The sequence below is a fragment of the Maniola jurtina genome, chromosome 9 (assembly GCF_905333055.1).
Source record: "Maniola jurtina chromosome 9, ilManJurt1.1, whole genome shotgun sequence".
NCBI classification, from domain to species: Eukaryota; Metazoa; Arthropoda; class Insecta; order Lepidoptera; family Nymphalidae; genus Maniola; species Maniola jurtina.
In genome coordinates this window covers 13,603,396-13,621,685 of record NC_060037.1, presented here as the reverse complement: position 1 = coordinate 13,621,685, position 18,290 = coordinate 13,603,396, and the positions used below count along the sequence as shown (strand labels likewise).

Here is an 18,290-nt window from a genome sequence, read left to right as displayed (position 1 = left end):
TATAGAGTTCTTTAAGGAGATTACAGATATTATGTGTAACAGTCTATGCATTTGTTATTTTCTCTCATCGTAGTATTCGACGTATAATGCGTTCAAAGAATAGGAAAGTCAGTGGACGTTATCTGGCAACTCTCAGTTAAAAATTAATATACTTTGCATATACTCGTAAATAAACTACTTACAGCTGTTTTAAAAATATATTAAAATAATATATCAAAATACATTTCCTGCTAAGTCATTCCGATTCTTAGTTTGAACACATTGTAGTCTGCAATTTGTTTTCATAATTTTTTCAATCCTAGTCTACATTCAAGAATAATCTCTAAGCATAACAAATTGTTCTATTGATGTAAGAATTAAAACAATTCTCGGTCAAACAGACAGTTATACTAGTGTGTGGCAAATCTTAGTCCAACTGTTAGTTTGAAATTTTTGCTGCGTTTTTTGGTTTATAGCCCCATTGTCTGTCCATTCAGTTAATAAGTATGCGTAGACACGTTATTTATAATCGCATGCATGGCTCGGACGAGGAAGAATGCTGTCACACCGCAAGAGACTATCAAAGTCTAAGGCGAGAATCGAAAATGCTATTGTTTGGACGATCATCGGTAAGGTTCTGTGTATTAGTTGTTACTAAATAATATTATATAGGTAAACATATGTAGTTATTTAACAATAAAAAACATAGTTTACTAACTTATTACCTAATTCTTTTTGTCAAACATTGAATTCTCTTAGTGATTAGTGTAATAATAAGGAAAATATCAAAGCTATTATTATCATTAGAATATTAAGATATTTAGTTCTTATCTACTACTGCTATGTATATGTATTATGACAATTAGATAATCTTTAGTTAAGCTCATATTATGGTTATTTACACGTTATCAAAACCTATTTATTTTTATCTGAGCCTATTTATGTTTTCGTCCATCTTATCTTCCATCCACCTAAGAGCAGATAGCAAGTTGGTATGGAGGGGTTGGCCTTAATCCCAAAGATTCCATAAACAATAGAGAGTTTGGTGACTTTACCCAGAAATTACACTACTATCGGACAAGCCGATAGGTAGCCAAAAACCAATTTTGTAATAGGTAATAAATGTCACATCAAGAGTGTCTCCAAAAGATTTCTTTCCCTCGTTAGCGTTAGTGCTATTAGTAATAATAAATTGCCTAAAATTGTGTCGGATAATAGACTAGGTATAGGTAAACTAGCAGTACTAGGTACGTTAAGTAATGAAGACCACGCGATGGTTGCTCAATTAACTAATGATCCATCAACGTATCAGCGCGTCAAAATGGATAATACTCGCTATTAGAGATGGACTATTTCACTGATACCATGTAAACTATATGTATAGGAGTGGCTCTTCCGATATCAATGAAACTATAGCTTGAAAAGTTCATATTACGTAACCAGCGATATAAATCGCCTGTTTGCAATTACAACGTCTTATTACAAAAACTTGATTTATAGGAAACAGAAATTTGTAATGGATGTAAACTAGTTTCTATCAAGTTTAAGAGGATGGTGTGTTCTATGGAATTAACCGTCCAGTATCATAGATTAAGAAACAATACGAATTTAATGTAAGTTTTGTCATATAACATAGGATAAATAGGTTCGTAGGTTGTTTAAAAATTACACTTTTCCAAAATAACACGTTGTAGTCGCAAACATTCAAAATATTCCACTAATTGCGGTGTCTCATTGTAGCTACATAATATTATTCATAGTAATATTTACTTTATTCTGGGTTACAATAGGTAGTAAACCTATAATGTAACTCAGATTTTTTTAATGGTAGGCAATACCATTAAAAAAAATTTAAAAAAACTATTTATTTGCTTCTATTCAAGGACGAGGCGCGTTCATACTTTTGTATTTTGCAATAAACGTGTTATTTCAAAATATTACGAGTTGTTCAAATCCTTGCAAATGGCTGACTAAAGTCTAGCCGTCAATTGCCGTCATTTCCTCAGATGTTGCAAAATTAGTAAAGATTGAGACTCCACGAAAGATATACTATATTCGTTATTATATTATACCATACTATACTCCTAATAAACGTATTATTTCAAAATATTATGAGTTATTCAAATCCTTGCAAATTGCAGACTAGAGTCTATCCATCGTGTTGAATAACTGTCATTTCCTCAGATGTTGCAAAACTGCTAAAGAATGAGACTCTACAAAAGATATACTATACTCATTATACTATACCATACTATACTCCTAATAAACGTTCAATTCATTATTTCAAAATATTATGAGTTATTCAAATCCATACAAATGGCGGACTAGAATCTATCTATCGTGTTGAATAACTGTCATTTCCTCAGATGTTGCAAAACTGCTAAAGATTGAGACTCTACAAAAGATATACTATACTCATTATACTATACCATACTATACTCCTAATAAACGTTCAATTCATTATTTCAAAATATTATGAGTTATTCATTTCCATGCAAATGGCGGACTAGAGTCTATCCATCGTGTTGAATAACTGTCATTTCCTCAGATGTTGCAAAACTGCTAAAGATTGAGACTCTACAAAAGATATACTATACTCATTATGCTATACCATACTATACTCCTAATAAATTCATTATTTCAAAATATTATGAGTTATTCAAATCCATGCAAATGGCGGACTAGAGTCTATCCATCGTGTTGAATAACTGTCATTGCCTCAGATGTTGCAAAATTAGTAAAGATTGAGACTCTACGAAAGATATACTATACTCATTATTACCTGCTCTATCATTTACCCACTCATGACCTATGAATCATGATTAACGGGATTGACTGATGAGGAATTGTCTAATAGACTCCTATCGTTTGGATTATTCAGCAAAGCCTATCTTATGCTGGACAAGTGAGTTAAATTTCATAACATTTTAAGTGCAACTTGACATCGAGTTGCAAGCCTGTTCGATTCCTGGTTAGTGTTAATAAAATTATTGAGAATTTGAACATTCATTATTTAGAACTAGAGGATGCCCGCGACTTCGTCCGCATGGATTTAGATTTTTATAGATCCCGTTGAAACTCTTTGATTTTCCGGGATAGAAAGTAGCCTATGTCCGTCCCCGGGATATAAGCTAACCCTATACCAGATTTCGTCAAAATCGGTTACACTGTTGGGTCGTGAAAAGGTAGCAGACAGACAAACAGACAGACTGACAGACACACTTTCGCATTTATAATATTAGTATGGATTTGATTTTTAAATAGCATAAATATTTTAATCAGTTGTAAATAACATTGTGGATAATTCTGTGGTACACAATAAATTAAATTAACGGGTTTAAATCTAATAGTATCCTTTTCCGTAGGGAGCATTATGAAAAGGATAGCAATACATTCCTGTCATTTTATTTTATTTTAATATATGTACCTACTTTAAAAAAAAAACAACATATTTTACAATAAGTATATAAAATTATTACTCAATTACATACCTGCAACAGCATTAATAAGTACTCGTACCTACTTAAAAGTCAAGTAAAACATGTTACCTAAGTTATAAAACACAGCTCACGCAAGCTAGTGGAAAATTTCATTGGAAAAAAGTGTTTAAAATTCATGTCGCCTTACGAATAAGTTCGAAACAATATGTACTTAATACCTACCTGCTGAATGACAGCCACCGAACTCATTTGACATTTATTTTTATTCCATTGAAGGCTATCTACGAAAAACTATTTTAATATTTCTCAGTGAAGTAGCAATGTCAAATTAGTTCGATGGCACATTTCGGGATAAAAAGTATGCTACTCGTATATCACTATAACCATCTCTACATCCAAAAATCACATCGATCCGTTGCTCCGTTGTGACGTGATTGAAGGACAAACCAATACACTACCAAACCAATGAACCAATAAACTAACAAACCAACACACTCGCATGCTAATGTATTAATTGGTAGTAATTGTGTATTTAAGTGATGTGGAGAGAGCAAATTCTTTAAATAAATAATAATAATTAGTCTGAATTTCCTGCACATTATTTGTATTATTAAGTAATTATCAAATTTCTCGTGAATTTAGTGATATCAACCAGGTACTCCGAAACAAAATAGACATAACTTAAAATTTAAAATACCACCGACGCAAAAACCTCTATAAGAAAACTAGAAAAGAGCTGATAACTTTCAAACGGCTGAACCGAATTTCTTTGATTACAGCTAAGAACACTCTCGATCAAGCCACCTTTCAAACAAAAAAAAACTAAATTAAAATTTTTTTTTTTTATTTATTGTATTTATTGTATTTACAATATTCTAAAACTATTTACATTGAATTCTTAGCGCCCTGAAGTCTTGGCGACTTGTCTGGGCGCTGCACATTCCTCTAAAAATTAACTGAATGATATACGGGTAAGACTACTCAGTACACTCAATACAAAATTATGTCGGTATAAGATAATATTATATTATGCAAGGAAGGTCCGTCCGTTTAGGAGCTACGATGCCACAGACAGATACACAGATACACACGTTCAAACTTATAACAGCCCTCTTTTTGGGTCGGACGTTAAAAATTAATGGCTTGAAACTCAGAATCCATATACCAACTAAACACATTGTTTACATCTGTAATTAGGAGCTAATAATAAATTCATACATCTCAGAAATCCAAATACAAGCTAACGCTAGATCGGTCGCACTTATTTTTGTAACATCGTCAGTCGCGTGGGGTCTTTTAAAGCCCAGTTTATTGTTATACTTTATAAACCTGCTATTATTATAAATAGTGTTTTTATTTATTACTAGCCGATTCCCGCGACTTCGTCTGCGTGGATTTAGGTCTTTAAAAATCCCGTGAGACTCTTAGATTTTCTGGGATATAAAGTAGGCTATGTTTCGGCTATCTATACCCATGCAAAAGAACCTTCTTTCTTTCTTTCTTTCTTACCTAATATTAGATTAGTTAATAGTAGATACTACAACATATTTTGTAAACTTATTTTACTATCGTACTGTACTGATTTGACTTTCGTAAGCGCTTTTATAAGTCTAAATCGAAGAATAAATAAATACAAATAAGAAAGAAAGAATGGAAGTGCTTTTGCACAAACGAAACACACTTTCACATTTATAATATGGGTAGTAATTTAATTAAGGATTTGTTATATTTAGAAGAAACACATATATTTAGTGATCAATCTTGAAATCTTTTTATTAGTCTTAATTCCAAAAAATAATTTATTTAGTGGTTAAGTTTGTTTTGAGAAGTTACTATAATAAACAAATTTGTGAATTAATTGTAAAAATTATTGTAAAATTTATGGTAAAATTTTGTAAAATTAATTGTAAAAATAATAGTTTTTCTTGAGCCTGGGCTTTTAAGACCCCATGCGGCTGATTCCGGGTTAACATCACGTACGTTTAACATTAGAACCGGAGAAAATCAGTATATTGCTTTATGATATGCTGGATTATTCCAAAGTAGCAAGGCAAATAAGTTGATGCTAAGGAAACATTGTGTGCCGATTTAATAATCTAGTTCGTCACGATCTCTTACAGTGTCTATCATGATACGGTTGTGAAATCAGTTCGATTTGATTGTTATCAGTCGTGATTTATTGTATAAAATAAAATCTAGATAAAGTCATAGTGAGAAAATTGTTGAAAAGCTGTCTTTTTTACTTTACTTTAAACTTAGAGAGAATTTTTTTAAAAGTTAGTAGCGTGTCGTATAATGATTTAATCTAATTAAAAATCATAAAGTGCTTAAGTTTCCGTGCGGGTGAGTTTTTCATAAAGCGCTTTTAAATTTGCCTAATCAACTCCAGTCTCTAATGAATCTCCATAGTTGTTTTTAACCCCCCGACAAAAAAAGAGGGGTGTTATAAGTTTGACGTGTGTATCTGTCTGTGGCATTGTAGCTCCTAAACTAATGAATCGATTTTAATTTGGTTTTTTCGTTTGAAAGATGGCTTGATCGAGAGTGTTCTTAGCTATAATCCAAGAAAATCGGTTCAGCCGTTTGAAAGTTATCAGCTCTTTTCTAGTTACTGTAACTTTCACTTGTCGGGGGTGTTATAAATTTTTAATTTACACTTGTTATTATTTTTGTCTGCGAGTCATCATTGAGTCATCGTTGTGCCCGCGTTATTCCGTTAAAAATAGGCAGAAATGACTTTATATCATCTGCAGTCCGAACCTTAGGATGCTGTTAGTACTGCTCCGCAATCTACGCACAAAGCCTTTGCAACTTTTACGTATCGCAGCTGCAATTAGGTCTCTTGTATGCAGTGACGGATTAAGACTACTTGATGCCCTAAGCAATCCATGCCTGTGGGCCCCCATATCCGTATGTCAACTAGAATGGGTCTTTAAACCTTTACCGTCTAAAAACATTAGTTTTTTGTAAAATAAGATGATGAGATGTATAACATACTTATGAGAGTATGAGACGTGATGCCCTAAGGACGGATTTTTTTTGTGCTTCTTCTGGTGCCCCCTCAGACGTGATGCCCTAGGCAATTGCTTAATTTGATTAAGGGTTAATCCGTCACTGCTTGTATGGATACACGCCACGTCTTGAGCTGCTTGAATTTCGCGGCTCCCGCAGAGACTCGCTTGATGTTGTCTGCTTTCCAAAGAAGGTTGGCAAATTTGGACCCAACATTTTTAAAAACCGTTCAGATTCAGAAATCATTTAATTTTAATAATATTTTTCACAGTATTTTTCTGTGTAAGCCTGATACTTTTAGAAGATGGGGATCAAAAATGTAATTATTCACAAGCACACATTAGAAATAACCGTTACATGGCAATACAAGTAAGTATCTTTTTTCTCCCAACTTTATTTGATAGATTTTGATGAAGTTTTTTGTTAGACTGGTTTACTAGAACAAGCATGAGAAGTTTGATTCGTGAACGTGGGCTTGAGGCTCACGGTTCTGTTAGTTTGGATCTGATACTCTATGGAATTCGCCAAACTCCTTTGCGCATCGTGGCATAAAACTGATAATAGATAATTTTCATTCAAATATAATTACATAAGTTTTTTTGTACAATTTTTGATCTTAGTTTAGTCGAAACAGTACCACAGGTAAGGTACAAATTAATTAGGTATCTTTACAGAAACTTTAGAGAGCTATTACCTTGCCGCTACGACAGCAAATAGTCCTTGTCATTAAAATGTAATTAAAAACTAAACCATGTCATTTCGTGAAACAATTATCAGAAACAGCATTTTAATTAACAACGCCGATAAATAAATAATTTGAACCATGCTAATGTCTGTTTATTATTATGCGGTTAAATAAATTTACTGTGCGAAAGTAAATAATTTTGCAGGTGCTCCCAATTTGAATTAAATACGAATAATAGTGTTCAGTTAAGTAAATAGCATAAATAAACTTTACGTAACTTAATGCGGTCATAGCCTAGCGTTTAAGTTATTGGTATCCTATTCGGGGAGCCAGGGTTCGATCAGGGTTTAGTAGGCACAGTTTTAAAGTCGTAGCTCACTTACACGACACAGCTCCCGCACGGTAAAAAAATAAGACGAACATACAAGTATAGATTGTATAGTCGTACTCTGTACGTACATTTTACAGTGACAACGTACAAATTGCAAACAACGCACAGCAAGCGTGCTTGCCGCAATCTAGCTACTCGATGGTTGGCGTTTCTCTTACCACGCGCTTCAAGCGAGCGGCCCACGCGTCTTCAGCGAGCGGGCCACTCGAGCAAGTGTTAACTTAGATGTGAGGCGGAGCCGTGCGTGTGTTCTGTGAGAACAGTGCCATGTAAATGAGCTATGATCTTAAGAGTTATAGCCGTGGGAATTTAGAAAACTAGATGTTTCTAAAAAAGATTGCTACGTAGGACCAAGCTAAAAACTCCTTAGTTTAAAACATACTCGTAGCATCCTTTTTTTAGAAACATTCGTTTTTGAAAATTCATACGTTTTTTAGCGATAACTCAATAACCTACTTTTTAAATATAGGACGGCAGCAATCCGCACTTAGTAGCTAGCGTAGTGGGCTATGGTCTAACGCTGAGGTCTAGTTAAAGACTGAGGTTTTAGTTAAAACGAGACAGATTTATGCCGTCGGTATAACGCTGTCTCGTTTTACAGTGTCTTAAGTCTAAGCAAAGTCAAAGTGCGCTCTATAGATTTCAACCTAAGACTTTGCATTCTGAAAGAATTAGTGGCGTTGAGATGTTGAGACAAATAACCCAAATAAACTTTACGTAACTCAAAACAAGATTAACTTAATTATAAACGATAAATGGTTCAGAGATTGTTTTGATCAAAGGCTTGTCAGCGACAGTCTGAAAGACTATGCCTTGAAAAAACTTTAAAATCATGTCGGTAGGTTGGTGTTTAAGAAATTAAGTCTCTTTGATGCGAAAAGAAAATGAAAGTGAAATAAAAATATTCAGAGAAACAGTAAATTGTAGGGGTCAGGGCGTCAGCCGCTATAAGGTTTTCTTACCCAGTCCTTTCGTGAAGCATTCTAGGACCCCAAAACCTTTCGTTTTTTGAACTATGAGCCCTGCCCGTTGAGCTATGTCTGTTACTCTGATTCTCCTACAGACCTCATTTCTGATAAGCATAGCATCATTAATTATTTTTTTTTGTCCACAGTTCCACTCCGTAACGGATAAAAGATCCCAGAACAACGATTGCGGAGAGAACAGCATGACAATAGTCACAGAGAAGAAGATAGAAGATGATGCGTCAGAATCTTCTAGCGGGGAGAATGTGGATATAGAAGGTAACAAAAATTAACAAAAAGCTCCGGGAGTCCGTACCATCATACAAAATTAAAACTTTCTAATTTTTTTTTATATTTTCATAGCGGTAATTTAAAAAAATTTAGTTTTTGTTGTAGCTGTAACAATACAAATATTTATAAATTCTGTGAAAATTTCAACTCACTACCTTTTAGAGTTATAGACTGACGGACGAACGGACAGCGGAGTCTTAGTACCTAATAGGGTCCCGTTGGCACCCTTGGGGTACGGAACCCTAACTTAAACATATTTAGCTCTAAAGTTTGGCGTCACGTAAAAAGAACTCTGGACTACTGAACAGTGTGGAAGAACCGGTGAATATACCTACCTACTAGTAGAATAGGTACCTACATTCCTACAGTATGACGAGTAAAAGGTTGACTGACATAATCGTGTTGCATTCCCGTTCAAAAGACTTTATCTCAAAAAGTGCTGAAAGGATTGTATTCAGACTTAAGACCAAATTAGAATAAAATGTTCCTTGAAGAAGATTCCATAATTACGCGAAGTTAGGGAGCAAATAAGTAAGTATTAAAGAAAATAAAGTTTCTTTTTTACATAAGGACTCCGTAACATTTGTGTTGGTTCTTTTACTTTATCTGACTTTGGATTTTTGTAAGAAATATAATATTTTTAAAATGGATAAATTAATGTGAAGATCAAAGAGAGATTAAAGATAAGAATTTTATTATTTAAAAATATCATCGTACGCAATAAAATCACGAGCCATAATATATTGTAAATGCGAAAGTGTGGTTGTTTGTTGGTTTGTTCTTCAATAACGTCGCAACGGAGCAACGGATCGTAGTGATTTTTTGCATGGGTATAGGCAAGGACCTGGGGACCTGTTTAGTGAAAAAAAAAGATTCTGACGAATCTGAAATTTTGGAAGTCGGTTAAAAAGCAATTGAGAACTACACTCTAAACATCAAAAGTCAACAATAATCCGTTAAATCATGGTTAAATCAGTGATTCTAATAGGTACAGTAATTGGGAACGATTTACCTATAGTAAGTATAATCCGCATTCAAACAAATCTATATGAAAATTTATAAGCCTCGATTATTCGTTAAATCGGCAATTTCTGCATGAATTAACTTTGGCAAATCAACAGTAATCTGTATGAATTAAAAAATCAATAATCATCCATTAACATATCGCTCCGCTAGATCATCATGATCAACCCATTTCCGCCCCACTACTGAGTACGGGTCTCCTCTCAGAGTGAGAAGGGTTTAGGCCATAGTTTGCCACGCCGCGCTGGCCCAATGCGGATTGGCAGACTTCACACACCTTTGAGAACATGGAGAAGTCTCAGGCATGCAAGTTTCCTCGCGATGTTTTCCTTCACCGCTAAAGCAAGTGATATTTAATTGCTTAAAACGCACATAACTGAAAAGTTAGTGGTGCGTGCCCGGGATCGAACCCCCGACCTCCGATTAGCAGGCGGACGTTCTAACCACTAGGCTATCACAGCTTATCGCTAGATCAAAACTGTTCAACTCAACAATCTGGCTTTTTGAGAAAATCTCATTATATCATCATCTTTTTGACTCAATACGGGAATAGGACTGTAGTAACACTTATACTTTATATATAATATTCAAAACCATATTCAAAACACAGTAATAACTTTCTAAATTTTTTTTTTTTAATTTTAATAGCTCTGTAGGTACCTGAATTTTATCAAAACTCAGTTTTTTTAGTTTCTTATAAAAAGTATTTTAAAGTTTTAGTTTAGTTGAAACAGTTTTGATAGGTATTTAATTTTAATATAGAAGTGCGAATTAGATACAAAATATAAATCAGTACCAATTGACAGGACAAGGCACAGCTTACACTGCTGGTGGATTTAAAAAATTGGATGCTCTCTATAACCTAGGTCCGCGAAATTACTATACATTAAAACCTAAATCCACGTGAAGGATATCGCGGGAACCAGATAGTAATTCCACTACTAAGTACTAATCAACTGTGGTCCATAAACATAGTGTTCCGGCATGCACGCGTTTAATCATAGTTCGTGTGACATACTAATTCCCTGAATGGCAAACAGTTAGCATAGTAGTGGTATTAGCATTACAAATAGGCTTCAGTACAAAGCTGTCAAGCTTGACACACTGTCAGTTTGCTAGTCTTTTTTTTTTTTTTTTTTTGTTGACGCTGGGGAATGCATTTACGCATCCCCCCCGGAGGGAGGGTATGTGGGACTCGCCGGCCGAGAGGCGACCGGAATACCCACTAAACCCCAGCGGCGCTACTGCGCGTCGCCTGGCGACTGGGTCACGGGAACGGCCGAAGCAAACAACCGCGACCCAGCCAGCGACGTCTGCCAAGGCAGACCCTCCACCGGGGACCTGCTCGGTCCCCATCGACGCACCTCCGGGACGCACCAACGAAGTGCGTCCCCCGACCTTGGGACGCGCACGTCGCCCGCGTCCCATCCTCCGCTTCATCCACTGTGCCCTCTGCTAGTCAGAGGGACACGCGGAGAAACCTCCCCCCCTGCCAGGTCATTAGCCATAGCCAACAATATCTCCGAAGAGAAATTATTAGCCATGTTACCGGGGCGCACCGGCCCGAACACTGCTCTTCCCCTCGGACGCATCCAAAAGGGACCAGCAGCATCCAGGCACACTGGGAGGTTACCTGGCTGGCGCCCCCAGTTTGCTAGTCTGAATCATATCGTACATATAAAATGACTTATCTATAAAATACTAGCCGATACCCGCGGCTTCGCCCGCGTGGATTTAGGTTTTTTGAAATCCCGAGGGAACTCTTTGATTTTCCCGGATAAAAAGTAGCCTATGTGCTAATCCAGGATACTATCTATCTCCATTCCGAATTTCAGCCAAATCCGTCCAGTGGTTTTTGCGTGAAGGAGTAACAAACATACACACACACACACACACATACAAACTTTCGCTTTTATAATATTAGTGTGATAAAAGATTAGTACTGACTGAGTGTTCCATCAACGCAGAGTCTAACAATCTATCTATAATCTGACGATTAGTTACTTTACGATCTTGTTACTTCTAATATATATGTATCTAATACTTCTTACTTCTGATCGAAGTCAATCATCGATCGAAATCAGAGTCAGATCGGATCAGAAATAGTTTAGAAATAGTTTACAACAGAATTGGCTACATTGATTAACTTCTCTTCGATTTTTAAAACTCACAACCAAGTAATTAGAGATTATGAATTTCTGAATGGATTTAACCGACAATCGAACCCGGAACCTCACACTTATAGGATATGGCGTCAATCGTTCAAAAATAAACAAAATACTTGACAGACTTGTTCAACTCTACCATGTCAATACAGGAAGTTTCTGAATGTAATGTTGTATCAAAGAAGGTCAAAGATTTGTTTATGACTTATGCAATAAGTACGTTGTTAAGGACCATCACCCACGTCGATTTTTTGTAATGATACAAATCTGAATCGCGACAGTCAAAGTCAAATCATTTATCCATTGTACGTTTTTTGATTGTCAACTGTTGAATTTGTAAGAAACGAACAGGTGGGTCACCTGATGTTAAGTGATCACCGCCGCCCAAGAACAGAACTTAAAACTAAAGCTACGAGGATCCCAAAAGCGCCCAGGTTTCAGAAGAGGCCACAACAAACCCAGTCGGATGTTCTTTTTACTATCACCACTTTACAAAATCACTTAAACTTATTAGAGCTATCAAAGCTGTTTAGCAACTCATACCTAAGCTACCTTATCATTTAAATAGTCCTTTATACACTAGCCCCTAAACAGTAGCGATACAGGATCGTAGGCAAAGGAACTATACAGAGTGGCGTGTACAGGTTTTAAAGCAAGGGTAGGTATTACACGTAGTTATGTTGAAACCTATTTACTGGTAGGTCATACTGGAAAATTTGTGTTGAGCTATACGTATTTATTACAGCTAGGGTAAGCAGTGCCTGCATGCCTCTATGACCTGCACGATACTGCCTATACAATTACACACGGGGCAGCTACAGCTGTATCGCGACTTTTTTGCGGCTGTATCGTTGAAAAAAGCCGCGGTGGGCGATCTCCCTTACTGACGAGTGATTGTTTTGTTTTGCGTTACATATAATGTCAATAACAGTTAGAAAATATGTGTTGAAAAATATTACTAAAACTACCAACGTCATTGGTTAATTATAAGTTATAACCTAACAACAAGTTTAAAACTTTTAAATTAAGTTTTTACAAGTATCTGAGAAAGCCCTTATAGACATCAGTTGATCTGCCCAGCTTCGCTCAGATGACAAGTATTTGGTATGTAGGTAACCATACAAAATTATGTACCTAGTAATATCTGGATAAAGTAGCTTACAAATGGAAAAAGATTTATTAAAATCAGTTCAGTATTTTTAGAGTATAATATCGACTATCAGCAAACAAACAATAAAATTAATCTTTCCCTTTTATAAAATTACCTATACAATATACATAGTACCTATAGGCGTTGATGAGTAATAGCTAATGATAAAAATAAAATCTTGTCTACTGAAATAATCTAATTTTCTCAACATCATAATAAAACATTACTATTTACATTTACGTGTCTGTATTTAAATAGTAATATTTAACTGATTCCACATTATCTTAATCAAAGTCATTAACATAACTAAAACAAAACACCTATATAACATCATAAAAATTATGTTTATGACAAAATTGCCATAGCATTTTCCTTATACTTTCAAATACAAACTTTAACGCTCATACGATAAGGTTAATTTTTAATTTGACAAATTAGCATAGTTCCGTTATCCGTGAGTGACGTCATGACTACGTCATGTGGGCATGGCAATGAATCAGTGAAAATTTACGTTTATCGCGTCATGTGTGACCTAAGCGTGTGACTAGGTCATAGGAGATTGGACTTACGCCCACAATGCATTTTCCTTAGCCGATCATTCCTATAACCGATTGCATTTGGAATGGAGATAGGTAATATCCTGGATTAGCACATAGGCTACTTTTTATCCCGGAAAATCAAAGAGCTCTCACGGGATTTCGAAAAACCTAAATCCACGCGGGCGAAGTCGCGAGCATCGCCTAGTCTATACTAATAAATAAAATTAGGGTGTCCGTCTGTAATTTCGAAATAACTACCGCATATTAAGGTCATATGGTTATTTGAACGATACTATAACTGAATCACACGTTTTTAAAATTTTTGTCTGTCTGTCTGTTTGAAAAAGCTAATCTTCGGAACGGCTGAACCGATTTTGACGGGATTTTCACAGACAAGTAGAGAATTGACCAGGGAGTAACATAGGCTACTTTTTAACCGACTTTCAAAAAGGTCTACCTATGTACACCGAAATCTCCGAGATTTCTGAACCGATTTGCGTCATTTCTTTTTTAATCGATAGAGGAACTTTGCGACATTGTTTCATAAAAAATTTGGATTCCAACTCCTCAATCCTGATGCTGCAGGGGATCTGACAAATCCACGCGGACGAAGCTGCGGGCATCAGCTAGTAAACAATAAATGGGCATTGTTGATACTTCTATATCATTTTCATTTAGTGATTTTTTTTCTTCACAGTGATTTCTAACCGCACTTACTCGTAAAACCATTTAATTTTGCTACATAAATTGAACTAGAGATTGTGTGCAAGACCAAATAGCGCTGATATATTTTCATAGGTGATTTTTCATGGTAAGCAATTTCTCGTATTTATGATTGAAGTGCGAGAATTCGATTTCCGTGAAATTAACTATTGTTTGCTACACTCCATGGAATTTTATTGCAATAAATAATGATCAATCCATCTGTAATCTTTCGATAGGTTATTTAGCGGGTAGTTAGTTTTCAAAAAGACCATACAATTTTTGGCAAATTGACAAATAACAAAGTTGCTAAGTAACCTATCAACAGTTGATCCACACAAAGATTTCAATTCAAATTGAGTAGGTTCAGCCATTAATGCAGTGTCGCGAACAACTTTCTTTCAGATTTTAAGCATAAAATTCAAATATTTATTGAGCATAATTTATAGACATTCAAGATTTTTGTGCAATACCTACTCGTGCATAAAAGTCTTTCGCAATCATAGAATAATCACAGATAACAAAACTTTTGGATCGTAACTTAAACGAGAAAATAAATGAATCGTTTTTATCATCGATGCCCGTAGTTTATTATAAGGTTTTTATTTCAAACTCAAATGGAGAAAGAAAAACAGACAAAAGAAAAAAAAATAGATACGAAAATAAAATGAAACTTTAATAGGTTTTTACAATGCATACTTGCAGAGCTAAAAGTAATTCAAATACAAATAGTGTACATTACAAGTTTGCACAAACATAATGCGTTGTATGCACGAAGGGGAATCTTTACCTAAAAAGAACCTATATTTTTCCAAGGTTGTTCCGACATGACGCAGTTGCATGTTAAAAGACCTTGCTGCTGTCAATGCCATTTCATGTATTTTGCAAGAATGTTACGTACCTACTTGTAGATTATCTTATTGTACTTTTATTTGTCTATACATATAAAGACTTATCCGACTTACTGTCTGATCTATCAACGTTCCACGCACCTACCCTACCAGCCTACATCGCTGCGCTGGGGTTAGAAAATTGAAAACCTGCAGGTTTTTTATGACGTAGGCACAAATTTGAAAAAACTTTTGGAAATTCTACCCCTAAATGGGAGTGACAGTGTATAAAAAAAGTTCGTCATTTTTCAAGTTATAACCATACCATAAATTATATCCATGAAACTTGATATTTAAAGATTATGTGAACGTCCATCGTTTTTCATGAAAATTATTCTGAAAATGGATATAAAATTTGGGTTTAAAATTAAGAAATACTTGCAATGTTCAGGATTTTTGGAAATTCTACTTGCCACCAATTTTCATAAATTCTACTCGAGCGTACCCGCGGTGGGGCAGCTAGTTTTGAGATAAAATGATATCAATAGATTTACATTTTTAAATTTTTATCTGTATTGACCTAATTCATTTATCTTTATCAAAAATATTGAGACCACACTTTACTTACAAACTATAGATTATTTTAGCAACTTCGGTTTGAGTTGATTGATTAAAATTGGTAGATTACTTTAGCGACTTCCTATGTCGTCGGCATTTTTCTTAATCCCTTCATACTTACCTACTGGTTATATGTACGTTATAGAGATAACAAACATATTTTATTTATCTATTAGTAATTAGTTGCATGCAAAATTTCAAATTTGTAGCGGTTTAACATGGTTTTAGCTCAGTTTTCCTTCCATACCTATAGGTAGGTACATAGGTATATTTTAATCCATACCTGAATTATAATTTTTTTAAACATAAATCCACGAGGATGAAGTCGCTAGCATCATTAGTATATTATATTGGTACCTATTACTTACCTGTATAGATAAGAATGAAAATGTTTGAAAGAAATCGTAAAAAAATTAAAAAAAAAAAACTTTAAAAAAAAACAATGTAAAAAAGTTGTGGTACTCTTCGATTTTCATGTTTTCTGTGATCACGAAACTCTACGTCACAGAATGTCACTCAGCGTTTTTCGCCGATTTACCGCAGTTTCTATTTTTTGCCACCGCGGCGGTTTGTCTTGTTGGGTGCAAAATGTCAGTTTTAAAATTGGAACGCGGTTTAGTGGCCACGGTGACAGACCGATTTAAAAACTGCGTCATTTTTGCTAATTTTTTGTTTCAAACCGTGCAGGCTGAATGGTTTGAACGCGTTGATAAATACGAGAGACTCTCATAAACATAGTAAATGCTCTAGGTAAACATCTCTTGATATTCTTAAAATTAAAATGTAGGTAAGCAACGTTGATCCAAGTCAGTAACTGGACGGGCCCTTTAGAGGGCCAGAGAACTTTTCGTCTACTTCAAATCTTAGAGCGGTCTCGGTTATTATCAGTAACATCTTATTAAATAAAAATCATTCAAAAACCTTAAACCTAAAAATCACAATCCCGTTCTCAACTATTATAGTAGCGGAAGGCTCTGGGAGCCCATCGCATTGTCATACCAAAGCACCCCTACCATAATGTGATTAATTTAAATAGGTAACGACTCTCATAAGAAATACTTTGTGGTAAATCCAATTTAACATCAAAAGTGGACATAACATTAAGAGAAATTCCTGCACTAATTAATTTTATAATTAAATGAGTGATTGGCTTTTATTGTCTTCAAGATGAATGTGTTAATTTACGTTATCTACAGACATTCAATTGAGACAAAGAAATTGCTACTTAATTATTTTATCTTATCTTTTACAAATAAATAAGTAATTAAATATTATTATTAATCAAATATGTTTACATATTGTTATAAATGTGATTAGTTACAGCCTATCATAAATCTAAGTATTACCTCCATATTGTATATTATTATCACTAGCTAACCCGCCCCGGTTTTGTTTAGTGAGTTCTTGCTGTAAACATAAATCTAAAATATTATATAAATTCTCTTTATTTGCTATCCCATAAGAATTCAGAAAAATCTAGCCTTAATCTTCGCCCAAATTATAAAGGCTATCTTTGTGCAAAATTTTAGCTTTGTAGTTAAGGCTGAGCGTTGACGAACCAGCCAGTGAGTCGGAACTTTGATTTTTTAAAGGAAAAACTGACTAAGTGCCTAAGGTCTCGACACCGTTCCCACAAAACACAAGTAGGAAATAAATACATAGGTACGTGTAGGTTATGTAATCAATAGTTAGTTTTGTATAGTAATTATAAAAGTATTAAAACAAAATTAATTACAGTCTACATAACATAATTTATTACAATTAAATGCGTCCAGAACATAGAATGTGTAAAAACTTGTAGACAGTAATTACTGACTGAAATAATAATAAGCTAAGTACCGCAACCGTGCCACGAAAACAAAAAAAACATTAAAATATATTGAGGATAAAAAGAACTCATTACAAACGCCCTCAGGCTAATAAACAAATTTTCACAGAATGACGCTGAAAGGTCAATTTCTCGAGCATAAAAAAGCGAATTATGTATTTCTTGGAAATCTTAACAGCCATTACCGAGTTCTTTCATACTAATACTATACCTAAATGCGAAAATGTGGTTGTCTGTCGGTATGCTAGCTTTTTCTACTTATCCATTAAATCGTCGAAAAGTACAAGGATAGCTTGCATCCCAGGGAAGGGCGAAAGCTATTCTTAAAAACTTAACGTGGACGAAGTTGCGGGCATCATCTATTTGGTACTTAGGTAGCTTGCATCCTGGAGACTGGTATAGGCTACTTTTTACCCGGAAAATCGTAGAATTTCCTTCAGATTTAAAAAAAAACCCCGGCCAAGTGCGAGTCAGACTCGCGCACTGAGGGTTCCGTACTCGGGTAGTTTTTCCAATATTTTGCACGATAAATCGAAAACTATTATATTATTTTCCTTCTGAGGTACGGAACCCTAAAAACGAAGACGAGAAGAGACGAAGTCGGCTTCGGCTATTTTTTTAATACATTTTCTCATCATAATATAACGGAAATGTTAATATTCTCAAGGTCTG

General features: G+C 34.9%; 2 protein-coding genes across 8 annotated transcripts in view; one reads left to right on the top strand and one right to left on the bottom strand.

Moving 5' to 3' along the window:
* The window catches only part of LOC123868152 (adenylate cyclase type 2-like), a 169,854-nt gene that overhangs the window by 70,649 nt on the left and 80,915 nt on the right, over positions 1-18,290 (bottom strand). The window lies entirely within an intron of this gene.
* Positions 1-18,290, top strand: part of LOC123868157 (probable E3 ubiquitin-protein ligase sinah) — a 60,709-nt gene that overhangs the window by 26,679 nt on the left and 15,740 nt on the right. Inside the window, exons 1-3 of one of the 4 annotated variants that reach the window (XM_045910556.1) lie at positions 5,535-5,762; positions 6,703-6,800; positions 8,622-8,751. In XM_045910556.1, coding sequence (XP_045766512.1) covers positions 6,789-6,800; positions 8,622-8,751 — 142 coding nt within the window. In that variant the 5' untranslated portion in view covers positions 5,535-5,762; positions 6,703-6,788. Of the gene's footprint in view, positions 1-373; positions 609-5,534; positions 5,763-6,702; positions 6,801-8,621; positions 8,752-18,290 lie in introns of those variants that run through there. The other 3 variants (XM_045910554.1, XM_045910557.1, XM_045910555.1) reach the window with 3 other exon arrangements.